This window comes from Chaetodon trifascialis, chromosome 14 (genome assembly GCF_039877785.1).
Source record: "Chaetodon trifascialis isolate fChaTrf1 chromosome 14, fChaTrf1.hap1, whole genome shotgun sequence".
Taxonomy (NCBI): Eukaryota; Metazoa; Chordata; class Actinopteri; order Chaetodontiformes; family Chaetodontidae; genus Chaetodon; species Chaetodon trifascialis.
In genome coordinates this window covers 19,482,235-19,501,720 of record NC_092069.1, presented here as the reverse complement: position 1 = coordinate 19,501,720, position 19,486 = coordinate 19,482,235, and the positions used below count along the sequence as shown (strand labels likewise).

Genomic DNA, 19,486 nt, shown 5'->3' with positions numbered 1-19,486 from the left:
ATCTCTCCAACACGCTGCGTGGACAGGCTTACAGGCTTAGCATACCTCGAGCCGCGGAGACGGGAAAGTGAGTGTGCATTTATGTGGGTCAGGGTGTGTGTGTGTGTGTGTGTGTGTGTGTGTGTGTGTGTGTGTGTGTGTGTGTGTGTGTGTGTGTGTGTGTGCGTGCGTGTGTCAGTTCCCACAAACTGTAGTAGCTGCCATCGCAAGGTTTTTTACGTAGCACCCTTTATTGTATTTCGTGGGTCGGCGGTAAGAAGGCTGAACCAGATGCAGAATCATCCTATACATTAATATAACATGATCCCTTACAGGAGAGCTTCAACACGCAAAAACTAAGAATAAATATATTCACAACTGCCTCTACTATTGGTAGGAGATGAAAGCATAAAAAGGTACCTCCGTAAAAGATAATAATTGATAGTTGATAGAAGTGTCTGGTTTTTTTGGACAAAAAAAAAAAAAGCCTTCACGTCCTGTTTTTTTTGTCCGTTCTTTTTTTTTTTTTTTTTTGCCATTCAATTTTCCTCTGAGAAATACTTAGAAATCAATACAATAACCTCTCTGCCTTTGTCCTGTGAGAGAAAACGTGGAGCAGAGGTCCTTGTGGCCGTGTTAAGTCTGGCTGATTAAGAAATCCAAAATGCATCCATTGCCACAGTGTCCTTCTGTATGTCGGCCTTCCTTTGTTTTGCCTTGCATTGAAAAAAATATAATTTCCTGTCGTCATAAAACCAGAACCTTTTCTATGACAGCAAACCAACTATTCCTGGAGAAGTCCCTCATCTAGCCCTGTAAAAATTCAATCGGATAAGCAAATTAAGTTAACTGGATGAGATGAAAATGAACTGAACTGCATACAAACAACTCCAATATTGACTCGGTATATTATTATTTTTGGCTCATCCAGGGAATGCAATTATTCGGCGGCTTTGATTGGTTTCAGTCTCAGTTGTCCATCAGCGTCCCATCCGTTGGTAGTCAAACCTCTTTGTTTAGATAAATAGATCTGTATTCATAGAAAAATAAGCATTGACCACACTGCTGGCTGTTCATTGCTAAGGCACTTGGCTGTTTTCAGTCATTTCTCTCCCTCTCGCGTTGTCTCCATCTTACATGTCCGCCCAGCTTGCTCCACACCTTCCGGCTGTCACAGTTTATGACTCTGTGTTTGATGTTGCAAAGAGCTGGTGTGTTTCACCTCCACGCAGGTCTTTTGAGAGTAATAATATGAGCATTAACGCCCACCACCACCACAAACACGCTGTCTCCCGCTCAATGTGGTGCTGAGTAGAAAAACGGAGCCTCAGTGTTTTACGATTGTGAGGCGTAATTGAGGGAAAAATTCTGTAGTAGCTGCAGCTGAAGTTTCGCCTCCAGGCAGATATCTGGGATCAGCTAATCCTCGCCAAATACCAACCTATACGCCAGTAGTGGGGAAAATACAAAAACTGACCTCAGCTCGTTATCCAGGAATAAACATAGTGTGCAGTGTAGTCCCGATCCCCCACAGGTCCTCTCAAAGCCACGCCAGCCTCTGTACAGGAGTCATTGTTACTGGATGATTCATCACCAGAGAGGGAGATGATGAGGAGACAAGAGAAGAGGGGTAGCAGGAAGAGGAGGAGGAGGAGAAGGAGTTAAAACTGGTAAGAGCGGTCCAGCACCTCCATGTAGTCTGGTGTGGTCCTCAGTCTGGCTCTCTGCTCTAGTGCCCCCTGCTCACTCTGGCTGCCGTTACCACCGCCTGCTGCAGAGCTGGCGGTGGTGACCACGAGCGTTTGGTCGGGTCTAGCATCCTGTTTGGAGTCCTGGGGGTGAGGGTAGCGGGGCGGCGGCCTCGCGTACCTGTCTGGCAGGTCTCTGAACTCGGGGGCAGGGAGTCTGAAGAGGCAGTCCACCAGTTCGACCTTGGGTGTGGGGCCCTGGCTGTCGATCACGGTGGGGCAGAGGATGCCGTTCCCGTGGAGGCCGGCGAGCGGACCCATCGCTCCTGTGACGGTGTTGATGGGGGACGAGGACACCTCCAGAGTCCACTCCCTCTCCTTCTCTGCTGCAGAACAGTATCCTCCCTCGCTCTCTTTGGAAGCTGCAAACGTCTGCTGCTGCTGTGGTCGCTGTGTCACCGCTGCATCCTGCTCCTCTTTGTAGATGGGGTTGCTACACATGTGTGAGGCTGCAGCGGGGTTGGGACCTTTCGAGGCAGCCTCTGGGGGCAAGATGGTGTCGTACACGTGGTTGTGTTCGGGCGGAGGTAGAGGCGGCGTCTCTGGGAGGCCGTGGTGATGGTGGTGGTGGTGGTGCGTCTGCTCGGTGAAGATTCCGCACTCCATCTGGATGCCGGCCAAGTCTACCTCTCCCTGGCGACGGAACGGCAGCTTGTCTCTCCTCCTCAGGGCGTAGGCGATTAGTGCCGCTGCCGCGAAGAATGCCGACACAAACAACACCAGCAGGCTGAGCACTAACACCGACAGAGGGATTGAATCCTTCCCTGGAGGGATCAGGGGCCCCAGCCCTGACCCGGGGTAGCCAACCGATACACTGTTGTCTGCGGCTGTGGAGGTGGCCGTCTGCTCCTCCTGCTCCTGGTCCTCCTGGGGCTCCAGCTCAGGGCAGAGCAGCTCCATGGAGAGGGAGCGGAGATCTACGCCTTTGGTCTTTTCCGGGGAATGGCAGACCACCTCTCCCATCACCACCACCGCGCTGAGCCCCTCCAGCCAACGCTTCAGCGGAGCTGCTTCACAGTTGCACTCCCACGGGTTCTGCTGCAGGTCCACCTGGAGAAACACATAACACCACAGCACGTTGTCATTGTGTAATAGTAAACTAATTACTGGCCTTCCAAGGAGTGCAAATTTACGAACCTCACTGTGGAATGAAAACAAAAATAGATTAAAAACACTGACATTCTTGTGATATATATTAGTAACTAGGTAACTGTCCATTGTCTTGAAGAATAAGCCAGTAGCTAGCACTCTAATGAGATGACAACAAGAAAAATTGTATTTTCCACACTACCTTCGCCTTTGCCAGCTAGAATATATGGAAAACCAGTTTTCCAGCGTTTGCATAATAGAATACAGCTCTCCAGTGTTTTTAAATGATTTTTTGAAAAATGCAGCTGATGTAAAGTACTGATAAACGTAAATAATTTCATTATAGGCTCATCAGAACGTTGAAGTGCTCACATTTCCTGAATGGCTGCACACAGGGATGATATATTCTCAATAATAGAGAACGATCTGAGCAGTGACCAATTCAACTTCTACCACCCACAGGCGCTCTCTTTAAAACCTGTTCACACATGCACTACAGAAGGTTATGGGAATATTTCAGTTTACAATAAAGACCACTCAGAGTTTACATAAGTGGTTATTGACAAAACTCACCGGCAGGTTTTGTGTGACGAGCATGTGAGAGTATCAAAGCACTTTGTTTTTAACAATACACGGGATGTGATGCAACTCTCCCTTGTGCTATAATCCAATAGGTATGTGCACAAATCCATTTTCTGGTTGCCAGCTAGTCCCGTAACAAACTCCAATATTCACTTTGCATTACTCTGAAAAGGCTAAAGCAGATTATGCACAAAGGGACTCACTTACACCGCGTAGTATTGTCTGCAGAACTGATCTGTTCCATATCTTTAGCAACGACTTTGGCAATGAAAGCTGATATTCTCTCTGTCACACTTCCAATGGGCTTGCACAAATGTTGTCATGCTAATTTGGTTAGGCCATCTCTCTGGCTTGCAGAACTAGATGGATGCTTTTTGAGATGATTCAGCATTGCTGTTGTGGGAGCCATGGAACGACTACTTTCCCATGCCTCACACTGAACAACAGGATGCTCCTTCACTTTATTGGAGTTAGCCCACTGTGGGCTTTTGTGTGGCTTCGGTAATGACATAATTGTAACCAGAGGGTGAGTAGAAACAACACTGCTGTAGTCTTAACTCAGTTTGAGCACTGAAGGTCGACTGCAAAGTGCAATTTCCCATGTTTGAGCATCATTGTGACACAACTGGGCTTTAATTCAGCATGAATGCACATTAACAAACAAAGTGACATTTACAATAAACACTGTATGACCAAAATGTCAGCTTGTTTTTGCAGTTTCATGACTTTCATAACTATAATCTTCCATCTGCTTGAAATTCTTGAAGCATTTTATTCCAGGTATTGTTTGCTTTCACAAAGATCCCAAGGGCTCTATCCCCTTCTCTTTTGCAAGCATCTGTCCAACATGTCCAACACCGTTTACAATTTATACGCCTGGTCACCTAGTGTGTGATTTGCTGTCAACTTGTCAATCAAAGCTCTGTTGTGAGGGGAAATTATAGACCCTCAGTTAGCCCGACAGGTGCTGGTGGCAGAGAAAATCTGAGCCCATAAAACTATTGTATATTTTTCTGTGAACAAAAGGGGTTTTAGTGAACTCATTCCACTTACTTACAGTATGTTAATGAGACTGTACAGTCTCGTTAGCACACTATATACTCAGTATACACCAGCCAGCCTGAATCCTGTTTAAATGTTACAGTTTGAGCACAACATTCACTGTTTTGATGCTGCTTGTGATCTTATTCGGGAAGAAAAATCATGAAAAACACACACAAAAAAAACCCTTCTTCTGTCAGAAAATGTATTTAGCCTGACTGAAATAATAGCCTTTTTTTCGGATGGAAACTGCCACGCTTTAGCCACAGAAGTGTAAATGTGCTCTTGTGGGTTTTTATCATTATGACAGAGATCAAAGATCAAGCAATAATTGTCCAAAATTTACTCGGGAGCTATAAAAAAAATCACATCAGGGGATAAATTCAGGATGTTCTCAGCAAGCCATGTGTCTTATAATTGATCACTTTGCCCAAACAGCAATATCCTGCCAGTCATCAGAACTGCTCCAGTTAGTACCCAGAAATATAGTCAATATAAGCGGGTTTTGGAAGTTCTGGTGCAGGGTTTTTTGCTGTAGTCTCGGGTGACGAGACAACCCCAGAGATTCAGCTTGCCAAGGCTTTTCCATACTGATGAATGTGTTTCATTGTCTTTTGGATAATACACAGAGCAAAAATGAAAAGAAGCCATTAGAAGAAGAATCTGCAGTATATGCAAAAATTTTGATTCTTCTGAAAAATGTGTATATTGGAGAGCTGTCTTCATGGATACAGTATATTTTAGATGTTATGCGTACAGTACAAAGCCAGAGTAATGCGTCGATGCAATTCACTCATGGACTCTCTTACATTGTTTTCATCTGTCTGTAATGTTGAGTGCATTCCAGGAGGTGTTGTAATTTACTTTCGTAGTGAACTCACGCTCCCTTCGCCCGCCTCGTCGACTTCTACCTCAGATAGTGATTTCCCATATTTCTCAGAGCGGCTTCAACAACCCCTTGAGAAGGGGCATGAACTTGTTATATCCAGCAGTTTGTGTTTCATGTAGGTGGAGAAAGACTGGTAGTAATAGCAAAGAGCAAAGAGCAAGACTTTCTGGTCCATTGAGGCTATTGTCAGTAGAGAAATTGGCATCCCTGCCTCTGTGTGATTGCTGAACATCAGGGCAACATGGTGAGTCTAGAAAGAAGCCCTTGATCTTTTATTCTGAGGGAAAACAAATGCTGACTTTCAATGCTGCTGTGTTAGATATCTGACTTTTCTGTGTTCGAAATGTGTCCAAAGGTGCTATAGAAGTATGTAGACATGACATGAGGAGCTTCTTTGCTCTGCTAGCTGCAGAAAAATACTACACTAAACAGCAAAATAAGCCCAGGAATAGAGGTGTATAAAGTCTTGTTTAACAAGCCATTTTTGTAAATCACACACACCGGAAAGCAAAAAAAAAATCCACTTTTTACAACTGCTATACATGGGGCTGGGGTCATGTCAATGAACTTTAATATTTTATGTCACAGCTGACATATTAAATATATTACAAGATATTGTCCCTTTTTGATTTTGAATACTGTAGTAGATATACTATCATAACATATTGATATATAATTAAGGCTGCAACAAGTGCAATATTAATCATGTCTGTATCATCCACCCTTACATATGATTGGATAAAAGTGGTTATTAATACTAAATTATTGAAAAAATCTTGTTTGTTTTGGCATGTTGTGTCATAATTTACTAAATCAGAAATATCAAGACAGACGTCAATGACTCTGAAACCCATCTTCTGTCCTGAAATAGAAAATAAATTGGCATGCTTGCCTGGTCAACTTCAACTGCTAAAAGCCTGGTATTTCAGGAGCTTTCATTGAACTAATGTTTTAACGTCGAAAACACTAATAGTTTTTGCTGTGCTGTTCAGCTTTAAACGAAATATTGGTGGATGCTCCAAAAAAATGTAACCACTGGTTTGTTTTGTGTTCGGGAGTTATTTTCTACACAGGAGATGAACGAGCCAAATGAACACAATGGCTACGAGAAGCAAAAGGGGCACTTGTCATCTTTTGATATAATTGGGCTGTTAAATATTGTTCCGCTCAGGACAGGAGTGGTTATAATTAACTCTTAATTTACTCTATTACCTAACTACCATTTGAGTTTTAGAATCATATCAGCATTAATACCATTAAGCCCATCCTCAACTTAAAATAAGCCTACTGCGAGTAGCTACTTGCTAGCTGCTAGCTACATTAGCACCGCTGCTACATTATAGCAAAAAATTGGCTTTAATAATATAACTTGAAAAAGTTGAGTTGGCTGTTTAGTTGAGTACAAAACTATGCAAGCATTGTTGATATGGCTAAAAGCTCAGTGGCCACATAACAGCAACAGACTTATAGCAGCATTGTTTCTGTGGCTTTCATGGTCTTTAAATAAGCTTTTATCCAGGAAGTAATTTAGGCTTAGTGTGTATCACAGCTCAGCATCTTCACTGCTAAAAGCTAATGGCTGGGTCAGTGATGATAATTCAGTGTAGTCTGTTTAGCTTGAAGATTCAGGAGCAGTGCACTGTTGTTGTTTTTAAACTTTATTTATTCTAAACAAATCATATACATCATATTAATTAGTGGGCTTTAGGGGTGCTGATTTTTCAACCTTTGGAAAGAGCCAGGTTAGTTTCAAGTCTCTCTGCTAAGCTAAGCTAGCCAGCTGCTGGCTGTAGCCTCATGTTGGTGTCAATCTTCTCATCAAATTTGCAAGAGAGCAAATGTATTTCCCAAAATGTCAAACCATTCCCTTAAGGATTCATTTGTACCACCTTTAAAAAGTGATTCAGTCAAAGTGTAGTGTACAGAGGTTGATGAAGCGGTAACACAAACTCAAGTAAAACTGACAATCAGGTGAGTAAAACTTGGGCGTCACATGCTTTCCGGTCAAACCTGCCCCTGGTGAGTGATTACTGTGTTGTTTTCATCAATCTTACTGGTGTGCCCATTGTTTTTCTATCCGACATCACCCAAGGTGAGATGTGGCTGTGGGCAAGTTTCTTCACTGCAGCTGGCAGTGATGAGAGAGAGAGAGCCGCCCTGCTCCACAACATGTTCTTTGCATTTACCGAGAAAGACATATGTATTCCTGAGCTGTACATATTTCTGGCATCCACTCAGATGCTGATATACCTAACATGATTTGCTAATATTCTTCTCACTGGCTTTCAAAGGAAAGACTCTCTGCTCTGGTGTTGCTATGAATACATTAGTTTAAAGACATTACAGACACCATAGCAATTTTAATTTTCTCTGTAATGTCTCGCTAATGGTTATTTTAAATAACAGTGACATCAGGGAGGTATTTTTCTAAAATATCAGTGCATGTAAGTGGGTGTAACTGTATAATCCTGTTCTTGATGGTGACAATGACTTTAAGATATACATGCTGCTGCTTTATGATAATCAAAATGGACTGCTTTTTACAGCAGCTGTGAGCTTCACCCTGCCTCCATCTGTATTACCCTTTGATTTTACTGTGCAAACTCTGGCTCCAAAAACACACGACAGTGCCCAGAAATACCGCTTCCCCAGCTTCAAACAGGCCAGCACTAAGTCAACAGGTGATATCATTGTCACATTATTTTCTGCAGTCCATGGGCAGTGCTAATGTGGCTTTGTCAGAGTAATAACAACCCTGGTAAATGAATGAATTCAATTACTGTGCTACAGATTCTGAACACTACAATGGTGATACCGCTGGGCTTTATGAATATGGCCCACAGTGTACTTCCATTTGGTGAATGCTTTAATGCTCTTGGACATCAGAGGCGTATAACAGCACAAAAACATAATACACTTCTACATGGTTCCTCCAGCTCCATAAACCACTGTCGCCCTTCCCCTGAGCAAACATTCAGAAGCAGCCTCTGAACTGCCAGCCTCACCCACACTACCTAGAATCGGGAATTTTTCATGGAGCAAAGTAAAATGGAAATTCACAATGACATTCAGGCTAATCCACACCCACCATACCTCATTCTACTCGGGCTGTCTAAGAAAAGCCTGGTATACTAAATTTGCTGAAGTGAGAGGAGGCAGGATAAAAAAAATGTAATACCTCGGGTTCGGTCCTTATCGGCTCATTGTGCGCAGCAACCAGTCACATAATGCTGCAGTCAAATATGCGAGGTAAGGCCTAACACAAACAGTGAATTTAACACATACTGTAGTTTATACAGTCTATTTACTAAGAGGTGTGTTAATTACAACCATGCTCAAAAACTTGAGGGGTTCAGCTTTCTCCAGTTTAGCTCCTGATTTATTAAGACCACTTATGCAAATCGAGTCTATTGCAATTTTCCAATTAGAATACCTGAGGCGCAAACATGGTCCCACATGCCACGGCAGAGCTCTCAAAACAACAGACGATGCAGTTGACAGAGAAAACCACAGCTGCGCCAAAGGCCAGGAGATCAGGGGCGCCAGAAGTTTTAAATGCGGGTATGGCATGATCCAAGATTTCAGCTTGTTTTGTTTCTTTCATCAAGCTGCGATAATGTAATGTGTCTTGGCAATCTATTAGTTGTTTTAATCTCATCGTCTGACATTTGAAACAAATATACTCTGTATAATTATGCACATTTCGTTTAGTAAATCAAAACAGGGGTGATCCAATTCAATAATTTCTATTTTTCACTCTGTCACTGTCACTCAACAAAATGCATGTTATTTGGCCTAAATTTGCTAAAAGCCTCGTGCCAGGTATCTGAGTCATTTACGCACGAGCGTGTTAGCAGATCAGAATAATTTTTTCAAGCATCCACCTGCACTGAAACGCTCTCAGGCATTTAGCGAAAAGGTTTGCACCAACCTTCACCAGTCCGGTGAGGTGTTCCAGCACGCCAACCATAGGAAGCTGCAGAAGGTGGTTGTTTCTCAGATTGAGGCGAGCCAGATTAACTCCAGAAAACACGCCGAGGGGGAGGCTCCGCAGCAGGTTGGCGTTGAGGAACAACAGCTGGAGGGACGGCATGGAGTCGAAGGTCCCAGGGTCTATCTCACGTATCTCGTTGTATTCAAAATAAAGGTACCTAAAGAGAGGAGAGGACAGTGTTATGGAGTCTCTGTATACATGGACTATTCAAATAGGAGGATAAGTGCAGCTTGGTACCTCAGAACTTAGTGGCATCCGCACTGCAACGATACATGCAATATGATAACATTACAAAAAGCCCATAAAACCATCTGTTTATCTGTCTTTGTCTTAACTTTGTATGAATAAGTAATCCTTGATTAGAGCGCATCATGAATTTTCATATGTTTAAATCGATTTGTTTTGAAGTATTGTGTAGACAATGTACCTCTCCTGCTCCCAAGCATTATAATTACATACATGCATATTTATGTAAAAAAAAGTTGTAACAGAAATTTGACTTAATCTGCACTTTCTCTGTTCACAGCAGATGAGCTGATCAGTATCAAATGACAAGTGTAATTTTGCACTGAAGGCTACTAACACTTGCCTTGGTATGCCTGATCCTCACGTCTAATTTAAGACACTTTTTTTCTTCAATAATAGAAATCAGTGTGAATTTAGGGAAGAATGACTGGAGACTTTTCCATGCATGCTAGTCATTCAATATACTTCCATTGTTTGAATACACCGCTCACTCACCCTGGACTTGCTAACAAAGGCTAACGAGAGGTTAAGAGGAAGACTTTTTCAATGTCCTGAGAGGATCTTTATTATTGATTAATAGTCAAATAAATGAGTCTGTAGATTTTCTGAGCCTGATCTTGAAATATAGAGACATGGGAGCTGAAAACTAAAGGCTAAATGATGGTGTGAATACAAAGGTATTACCCCACAAACCTTCTCATTTCTTTGTGTAGCGGAGGATGAAAGTTGACCTGACCTGTTGTCCTAATCAAACACCACAATGTTTAACTTGCTGAATCAATACAATTACTGACGGTTGATATTTGCTGTATACATTATTTGCGGAGGAATTATCTTTGTAAGCTTAATCTGACAATGATACATACGCTCTAGTCTCTTTCATAATAACCCGTTTTCCAAAAAAGCAAATTCCTGGCATCATCCAGACGTCTCACCGCCTTATCAACACCTCTGTATGCAAATACAAAAAACATTAATTTTCACGTTGTCACTCATACCAGGCTCACACCTCAACTGAAGCATGCCATCAGGCAGCGTGACTAACAAATGACACTCCTGGAAGAGAATGGGCACCTTTCATTTCAGTCAAACTCTGGCATAATGGTAATCAAAATGTTCTGCTCTGCGCTATGCCAGTATTACAGTGAAATTAATTTCCACATACTTATAAACAAACGTCTAAATACCTAAGCTGACATGTGGCTTCAGTTTATGAATTTCTTTGAAGTGCCGCGAATGCATTGTGCTTGAAATGCTGTGAGTGATCCAAAAAACAAAAAAAATCCTACCTCAGATTCTGCAGCCCCAGGAACATATGGGGGCTGAGCCTCTCCAGGTTATTCCCGTTCAGGTAGAGGCTCCTCAGGCTTGTCAGGCTGGAGAAGGCCCCCTCCTGGAGGTAGGAGATACGGTTGTTCCCCAGGTGAAGCAGGTCGAGGCTGGAGAAATTCCAGAAGTCCGTGCGGTAGATCCTCTGGATTAAGTTTCCACTCAGGTACAGCTTGCGGCCGTTGAGAGGTCGAGGCGTGAGCTGGGACACATTGAGGAAGCCGTTCTCCTTGCAGTTGACAGTCAGGCCCAGGTCCGTGATGTGCAGGTTGCAAGTGCAGCCCATGGGACAAATTATGGGAATGGGGGGCCGTGTTTGGTAGCCAGCCACGGGGGGATTCTGGTTGGAACTGCGGGGTGTGGGGGATATTCTGGAGGGCCGAGGCCTTTTAGTCGGCCTCGGGTGCCTCTCCCTGTCTTTACGCTCTGCTGAGGACGATGACGACGAAGTGGAGGAGGTATGAGTGTTCTGCCGGGAGCCATGGACCATGGAGGAGGGTTTAGTCGGCCTGACTCGCCCAGGGTGGGAGTTGGGTTTAGGGTTTGGGGGAAAATGTTGGGGCTGTGATCCTGCTGATGGACCACCCCCCTCTGCTTGTAACTCTTTATCCGGGAGGTCAGCACACAGCTCCTTGCGGGGGATTTCCCTCAGGTCCTTGCCGTGAAGATGGAAGGGATATTCACAGGTAACGTCCCCGACTACAGCCGTGTAGGGGATCTGACCCAGCCACTGCTGTAGCTGCACTGCCTCGCAGCCACAGTTCCAGGGATTCTCCTCCAGCTGTAGCTCCATCAGGGAGCGACCGACGTACTCCAGGGTCCCAGCATATGCCAGGCTCTTCAGACGGTTTCCCCGCAGGTCCAGATGAGTCAGAGACACAGATCTGGAACAGGAAGGGGGGGGGGGGGATAGTTAGCTAGGTTACATGAAAGGACAATGTGATAGTGAGTGAAAATACAGGTTCACACATTCCTTTGCTGCGAAATCTGTTTTTTATCTGATGATTAATCCGTCTTTTATGATATGAAATAGTATGCCACAGAAACATTAATTCAACAGCAGTACAGACTGGCTAATTGTGTCTGACACTGATATTTCTACAGATCAGTCCTGGCATAATTTAAAAGCTTTGCAGTAAAATAATCAGAATCTAACCTGAACAGATGAGCAGGCAAGACAGGGATCAGGTTGTCGTTGAGGATGAGAACCCGGAGCTTGTAGAGGAACCTCAGAGCACCGCTGTCGATTCGTTTGATCACGTTGTAGTCGGCCTGCAGGTAAAAAAGAAAATGTGATGAACATGTAATTGCTGCAATTGAAAAACAGACCGAATGCAGCAGGGAGGCTGAGGCACTCCCTGTTTGAAAATGCGCAGAGATCTTCAGAAGATTCTTTCACTCGAGCCACTGACTATTCCTGTCGCAGCTTTCTATTGTAATCCTGGATGTCATGATCAGCAGGGATTATATTCTCAAGCCTACCTGGAGGTATTCCAGAGCCTCTAAGCCAGCGAAGGTATCATTTCTGAAGACCTCCAGCTTGTTCTCATGGAGGTACAGGCGTCTCAGTTTGGCCAAACCGTGGAAAGCTCCCACTCGGATGTCCTGGAGTGCATTGTTGCCAAGGTTTATCGACACCGCGTTGCCAAGGTGCTGAAACCCGTTGCTATAGAGACGCCTCAGAGAGTTCCTCTGGAGGTTGAGTTTGAAAGGGCGGACCCACGACTGTGACACCTGAGTGATTAATTAGAGGTCTGATTAGTTATCTTATTAATTACATGAAGGTAACAGTTAGAAACAGCCATAAGCCATATTCGAGACAGGATATTAGACTTGGAGAAACAGTACGTTAATAAGCTGAACGGCAGTAATGTGTGGTGCAGCTCGATGTGCACGGCCGGATATATCAACGGGGATGATACCTGGCTGACATTAGTGAAGCTCCGCCCATCGCAGTGCACATGCAGCACACCTTCTTTGACCTCACACGTGCACGGCTCGAAGCACGGCTCGTCCACTTCCTCCTCGGAGTTGTCCACTAGAGGGGTGTGTGTGGAGGTGGGGGTAGGGGTGGGGGTGTGCGACGCCCAGGACAGACACACACACCCCAGGGCCACTGCCAGAGCGACCCACTGCATCCTCCTGCTTCTCCCTCTCAGCTCAGCAGCCTGGGGCTACGGCCCGGCATCGGCCCTTCACTGCACTGCATGGCGAGGCACGGCACATACATGCATACATTAACGCACACACACACAGACACGCATACACAGTTAAAAGAGGGCAAACAGCCAGGAAGGCAACAGCAGAAGTCAGTTCAGGATGAATCAGATTGATGATACATCACAGGCATACTAAAGCAGTCAGAAAATAAAAGTTAAATCACACAGACTGGAGTGCCATGGGGAAAGAATTACATTACATTGGAATAATGATGTATAGGCCAGCTGGAGGCCACAGTACACAGTGATATGAGCAGAGCCAACCAACGTAAACATATGTAAGATGCATTCAGCGCAGGAAAAACAAGGCTTTGGATTTACTGGGTTCACCAAAGCAGGAAATATTGATTTAAAAACAACAAGCGGAACAATCTCTCAGCTGCTACGACATTGCTTTTGAATAAAAAATTCAGATTCTGACATTGAAAATGCAAAACAAAGGCAAACACGTGGGCTAGTTCACCTGTGAATCACGTTTCTATCATTTTCAGAGTGGCTTTTTGGACAAGTGGGGAGGGGGGGACGCTTGTGATGAATATATTCATCTGTACTCTCAAATGCCCGGTGAAGCTGAAATGTCACGCATGTGTTGTTTTAATGTATGCGATATGAATATGGGTGAATGCAAATCAGATTCATAATGCTTCTGTCTAATGAGCTGCTCCATTTAATAAGATGAATGGCAATCAGAGAACAGAAGGAAGAGGCACAAAAAACACCATACTATCAATCAGCAGAGTATGTTGGGTTATCAACAGCCATCAAGTTCTGTCATAATCATTATTGTGATAATGACAGTGGAGTGAAAGCATCACTGTGAATCCAAACTCTTCAGAATTTTCAAAAGGGCTGATGTGAAGGCAGCGCAGTGACAGGCAGGAACATGAACTGATGGTGATAGTGGCGGTGATGATGATGATGATGAGAATGGCACTGCAACAATAACAGAACGAGAGCAGAGTTGCAGTAGTCCTGGAAACAAACGACAAAAAAAATGAAAGGAAAACTAAAAGACTGAGATGGGGATACTTCCTCTCAAGTCTTAATGAGATCTAAATTGGATAAAGCATCTCGATCTGCTCATACAGTGTTGAACACTGCCATGCGAAATGCAATAATGATCATCATGGTATGGTAGCTGTAATCATACAGCAATAATCTAGCATCAGCGAGTTAGACAAGGAGGCAGCAGTGAAAACATCACCGCCCGGGAGAGGAAGAGCAATCACAGAGATGATTATGACGGGGAAAGATGAAGGGAGAGGTGGAAATGAGAAGAGGAGGAGGAGGAGGAGGAGGAAAAAATGGGAACAAGGTGAAGGAATGGAGTAAAGGAGAGACAGAGAGATAAAGGAAGAGTAATGGGCCGAGAGTAGGTACAAAAGAAGAGGAAACGGGTGAGGTGGGAGAGAGGAGTGGGATTGCATAAGCAGTAAGAAGAAGTCAGTCAAGGCTGCCACTCAGGATGAGAGCTCACAGTGAAACAGCTGAAATCTGATATTGATTACATCAAAGCCCTCCTCTCGCCCTGCACACAATGTACGCCTGCCTCACAGAGAAGCAGCGCTGGAGCCAAGTTACCAGTGCGTCTGTGTGTGTGCTGAAAACAATGTGAGAAAGGTCAAACCATATCCAAAAAGTATGCTTTCATAGCCTGCCAAGTACAGAAACAGGTAGCTAGACACGTGGAGATGAGTGTGTGCTTTCGTAACGAACCAGTGCTGTGCTGCAATACTTGTTGGGCAAGACTTACGATGAAAGCACGAAGACAAGTGAACACATGTTTTCCCCTGGAAGATGAGGAGCATTCGCTCATTTATCACAGAGTTTGGAGCCTGCACGTTTCCCTTCAGAAGCACAACAACATCTAGGCCAAGGTGTTCAATAGTATTTGACAAATTGGAAAACTATACAGAATAGAATCGGTTCACAGTCCCAGTGGGCTGTCGCTGCCATCAAAGAAAATGCATTCTTTATTGCTGGGCCCCTGTATGGAGGAGATCAATACCGAGTCCAGATAGACCACTGGGATCCCTCCTGTTAGATTCTGCTTTGGTGGACGGCCATCTCTCCTTAATAAGAAGAAACACAGTCAACACTCAAGCCTCTTTCTCCAATCAGCCAAGTGGACTAGTCAGCAGTCAGCATAGCTCCGCATCATTATGGTAACGAGAAAGGAAAGGGCTTAAGTGTTGACTGGTGACAGCACAGCAGAATTTAAAACTCTGCCTGTCTGACCATCTGAAAACAGGCCTGACACAGGTGTGGCTTCCCTCCCCTGTCTTCCTTGAGTCTCTCTGACTCTGACTTTTTTCTTCCCCCCCCCCCCCCCCCCCCCCCCTCTCTCCTCTAGACCTGCACACTGACGCAAGCCACCCAGAGATGACGGTCACTGCTTATTCTTCACCATATTATTCATGTCACATAATTCCAGTGTCTACCTCTCTGTCCTCTCTGTCCGTCAGAATACACGGAGCCTCAGCAAAGCTTCACACTGGCTTTTACATGGGCCCCTGCTCCCAGCACAGACCCGCACTATCAGGCAAGCAGCAGCATCACTGATCAAATGTATGGGGCTATCAGCCTGGATAGCCCACAACCCACCAAGCGAATCAATTAGCCCCTAACATTACAGCACACAAATTGCAATAGTTAGAAGAATTAAAGCATGAGCAATTAAACAGCCTAGTCATTAACAGAACCTATTAAGACATTTACCAGGCTATGTATGAAAATCCTTGGCAGAGTAACGCAATCCAATTGCATTCCCCATTGTCTGTCTCTCCCCACCAGCCTCTCTGATCCACACAGCGACGCTTAGCAGAGCAGGGATGCGGGTAATACTCACTCAGTCCGCCGCCAAAGAATTAGGGAACGACCGAGAAAACACTTTAGAGGCTGACTGTCGACATGTCGTTCACATTCAGCCGCACTCTTCTCCCTCTCTCCTCTCCTGTAGCGGCTGAGGCGGATGGGGAGGGAGGAGTGGGGGGGCCGAGCAAGAGTGGAGAGGGGGGGTGCGGGGGGGGTGCGGGGGGGGACGTGATAAGACTGCAATGAGGTGGAGGATAAAAACCGGGAGAGAGAGAAAGAGAGAGAGAGAGGGAGAAAAAAAAAAACGATTGGCTTTAGGATGCAGGTCCGCTTCTCCACAGCGCAGCCCGTGGGAGCTGCGGCACTGGACCGCCGGACAGGCGTGCGATGCGCGGAGTTGCTCCCTGCGCAGTGACGGAGAATCCTCTCTTCATCTCTCCAACACAACCGGGTAATTCATAGAGGAGAAAAGGGGGGGACGGAGGCGCCGGAATTAATCATGCAATAACGTGGCGCGCGACTGCCAGTTTGTATACGAGGCATAAGCGCGCGGGGTGGGTTCCTCCTCACCAGAGGAGCCACTTCAGCTCCTCATCATAAACAGATTACAGAAGACACAACAGAGTCACAGACAATGGGCCCCATAAACTTTCTCCTCACGTTGCCCGCGTGTGCAGTCTGGTAAAAATACCCCTACTGTTCAGCTATACCGACAATAATTTATAATCTCATTAGTTTATTCATCTCTCCTCTTGCCCTTAAGCACCGACTGATTTCGTGAAACCGGTGTGTGTTACCATGGCGACTCGTGCCAGCTGGCTCCGTCGCGCACGTGCACGCGCGCGGGAGAGAGCTCGCACACAGCATCAGTCGGGAAAACTGTGGCGACTGTTAGGAGGGGAAGAGCGGAGATTACAGGGAGGCCTGGACGTCTGCGCGGCCTACATCAAAACACCTGTCCTGCCAAATGGAGGTGGTGGGCGCAACAGATGCCGCGGAGATAGGGAGCAATGAAGCCCCCCTCCTTCTGCCAACACTGAATTCAGCCTCCTACACAGACTAATCACAGCCCATAGGTGGCCGCCGCTCCATCAGCATTGCCTCTAAGTGGCGGGTATAGGCCCCTTGTGAAGCCCGGGGTCCCCAGTGGACGGATGGCAGGGTCTCCATCAAGGACGACATGGTGCCACACTGTTGAAAACAAGCATTCAAAAGCGTTCAAATATCAGTCAGCCGGTTTCATGGCTATAGGAAAAGATTTAATAACAACATGTCTTCCACATTACTGAGCTGAAAGTTCAATTTTCAGTTCAATTTCACATTGATTTCAGCGTGCATTAAGGTGAATCACCTTGAGGAAATGGAGAGGTGCATCTCTCCCTCACACACACTCTCTCCTTCCTCTCTCTCTCTCCCTCGCCATACCTCTCCCTACAGCAGTGGAGGGGAAAGCTCTCCCTGGAGATTCCTATCAGAAACAGTAACAGAGACGGTTCCAGTAATATCAGGAAGATGTAGATGATGGTTATAGATTTCAGGGCTCTCAGGTGCATTAGGCTGTATTACAGCTTCCCCACAAGGCTACTTAACGCTCACTTGCAATGGAAACAGGCTGGCAGATGCAGGGTATATATGCACAGCCACATGCACGCATGCATTTGTGGAGATTGCTTACAGACACAGGCACACATTTAAGTCACCTCTAACATGCAGGGCTGCAGCTGATGTATATAAATAAGGTTTGGGCGCTGAGATATTATTTCCAGCTCTGTGATTGGTGATGCCAGATCTGAGGCAGGGGTAATGCGATCCCAGACCTGAAGCTGTATCGTCTACCTCAGAGCGTAACAATGCCCCGTGACGGAGAATCTGGGAGAAAAACACCCGCTTTCCTCACCGTAGTGTTGTCGCTGAACCGTGGAGGCTCCCTAAATTAAGAAAACAAACGGAGAGGAACTGAGAGAAGATGGTTATCAGGCACCATCAGATACCTGTGTGTCTGTTCTCCAGGGGCAGGAGCCGCTCAGAGCACATAAAGCACTTTTTTGGAGCGTTGATGGGGCCTCTAAAGTAGGGGATCTATTTATACTGGCCTAGTGCTGTCTGTGGAGCTGTCCAGTGCTGAAATGGATGGGGATTCATGCTGTTTCACTTCAGCCACTTCTCCTTTCTTCCTCCTCCGCTCTCTCCTTCTCCAAAGCTTTCTCCTTTCTCCCATCTGAATCATTTCTGTCAGATCATACTAAGATTCCCTCAGTTTCGCCTTCCTTCCCTTCTCTCTCCCCGTCTTCCTTCCTTTACTTTCTTCCTTGGATTCTCCTGTGGGCTCCTGTCAATTCAGACTGGTCCACATGCCATTCCTCCTTTGATTCTTTCCCCCTTCCATTTTCCTCTCCCCGCTCTTCTCCTCCGCCGTGGACACACTGCAAGAAGTGGTCATCCCATTTTAAGTAGCTGCTCTCAAATTATGCTTTCGTTCACAAGATATCCACTGGGACTGGCATGCATGGGTGAAAGCGCACACACTCAAGACCTGAGGACAAGCAGACACACTGACGAGAGTAAGAACGTGGTTTGTTCATTTCCCCTGCCAATCCACGGGTCAGAAAATCTCCTTAAAGCTACGAGTTGTTCTCATAACGTTGTGCTGTCCCTTAACACGTGTCATGGTTTCTTTGGGGCCCGTATTGCCCCCAGTCTCTAGTTATAGAGTGGGATGAGGCAATCAGAGAGGCAGGCAAGGGCACCCTGCACTCTGTGGGAAAGAGTAGAAAGCAAGTGGAAGAGAGCAGGGAAGGAGGAAAAGGAAAATTACAGGCCGGTTGTGGGAGAGAGTGAAAGGGAGGCAATGAGCAGTGGGAATCTGGGGGTTTGTGAGGGCTGGCTGACATGTGTGGTGAATGGGAGGGTGGGAGTCAACAGATAGAGGGGATAGATGGGGGGGGGGGGGTGGGTGGCCAGGGGGGCAGGTGGTTCTGTCATTAGCTCCAGATTAAAGCAGAGGGCAACTCCAGAGGACTCACCTCTGATTCACACAGTGGTACTGCAGGCAAGGACAAGCCTCCCGGGAGACATGAAACATACACACACATGAGCACACATGCCGGAGACGCAGTAGTGATTCACAGGATTACCCACAGGCTTGTGAACACATACACACACACACACACACACATATAGGCATATAACACCCCCTCCTCATTTAGCATAACTACACACACACACGATACACCGTGACTCACAAGAACATGCCGACTCCCACACACATGCCACATACAGAGAGCCACACAACACACACATGCTCATACACATCGTTGAGCTAATTAATCAAATCTCCCGTTTTAATTAGGATTCAAATCAGTTGCTCTGGGAACCTTGCCCCCTTGGAATGTTAAGGTAAAGACTCTTGTTGCCACTGCTGCCTCCAGTGACTCTACAGAAGGCTGACAGAAGGGGACACATTCATAATACCTGCAGTGATTCAGCTGGCTGCATTCTACATTGCGTTTTTTTACACAGACACATTTTTCTGGGGAGGCCTGAGGTGCCTCATCTG

General features: G+C 45.7%; 1 protein-coding gene across 3 annotated transcripts; it reads right to left on the bottom strand.

Annotated features, from left to right (window-relative positions):
- Positions 1-212: 212 nt before the first annotated feature.
- LOC139342604 (SLIT and NTRK-like protein 3) lies at positions 213-16,501 on the bottom strand. 3 transcript variants are annotated; one of them, XM_070979809.1, is made up of 7 exons: positions 15,965-16,501; positions 12,820-13,100; positions 12,380-12,631; positions 12,054-12,169; positions 10,858-11,781; positions 9,260-9,479; positions 213-2,777 (listed from the first exon to the last, which is right to left on the bottom strand). In XM_070979809.1, exons 2-7 carry the CDS (start codon positions 13,033-13,035, stop codon positions 1,641-1,643), a joined length of 2,865 nt encoding a protein of 954 aa, XP_070835910.1. In that variant the 5' UTR covers positions 13,036-13,100; positions 15,965-16,501; the 3' UTR covers positions 213-1,640. The 3 variants fall into 3 exon arrangements, with proteins under 3 accessions (XP_070835910.1, XP_070835911.1, XP_070835912.1); XM_070979810.1 differs by having other exon boundaries at positions 15,835-16,073; XM_070979811.1 differs by having other exon boundaries at positions 12,820-13,095; positions 15,965-16,046.
- Between the last annotated feature and the right edge of the window lie 2,985 nt (positions 16,502-19,486).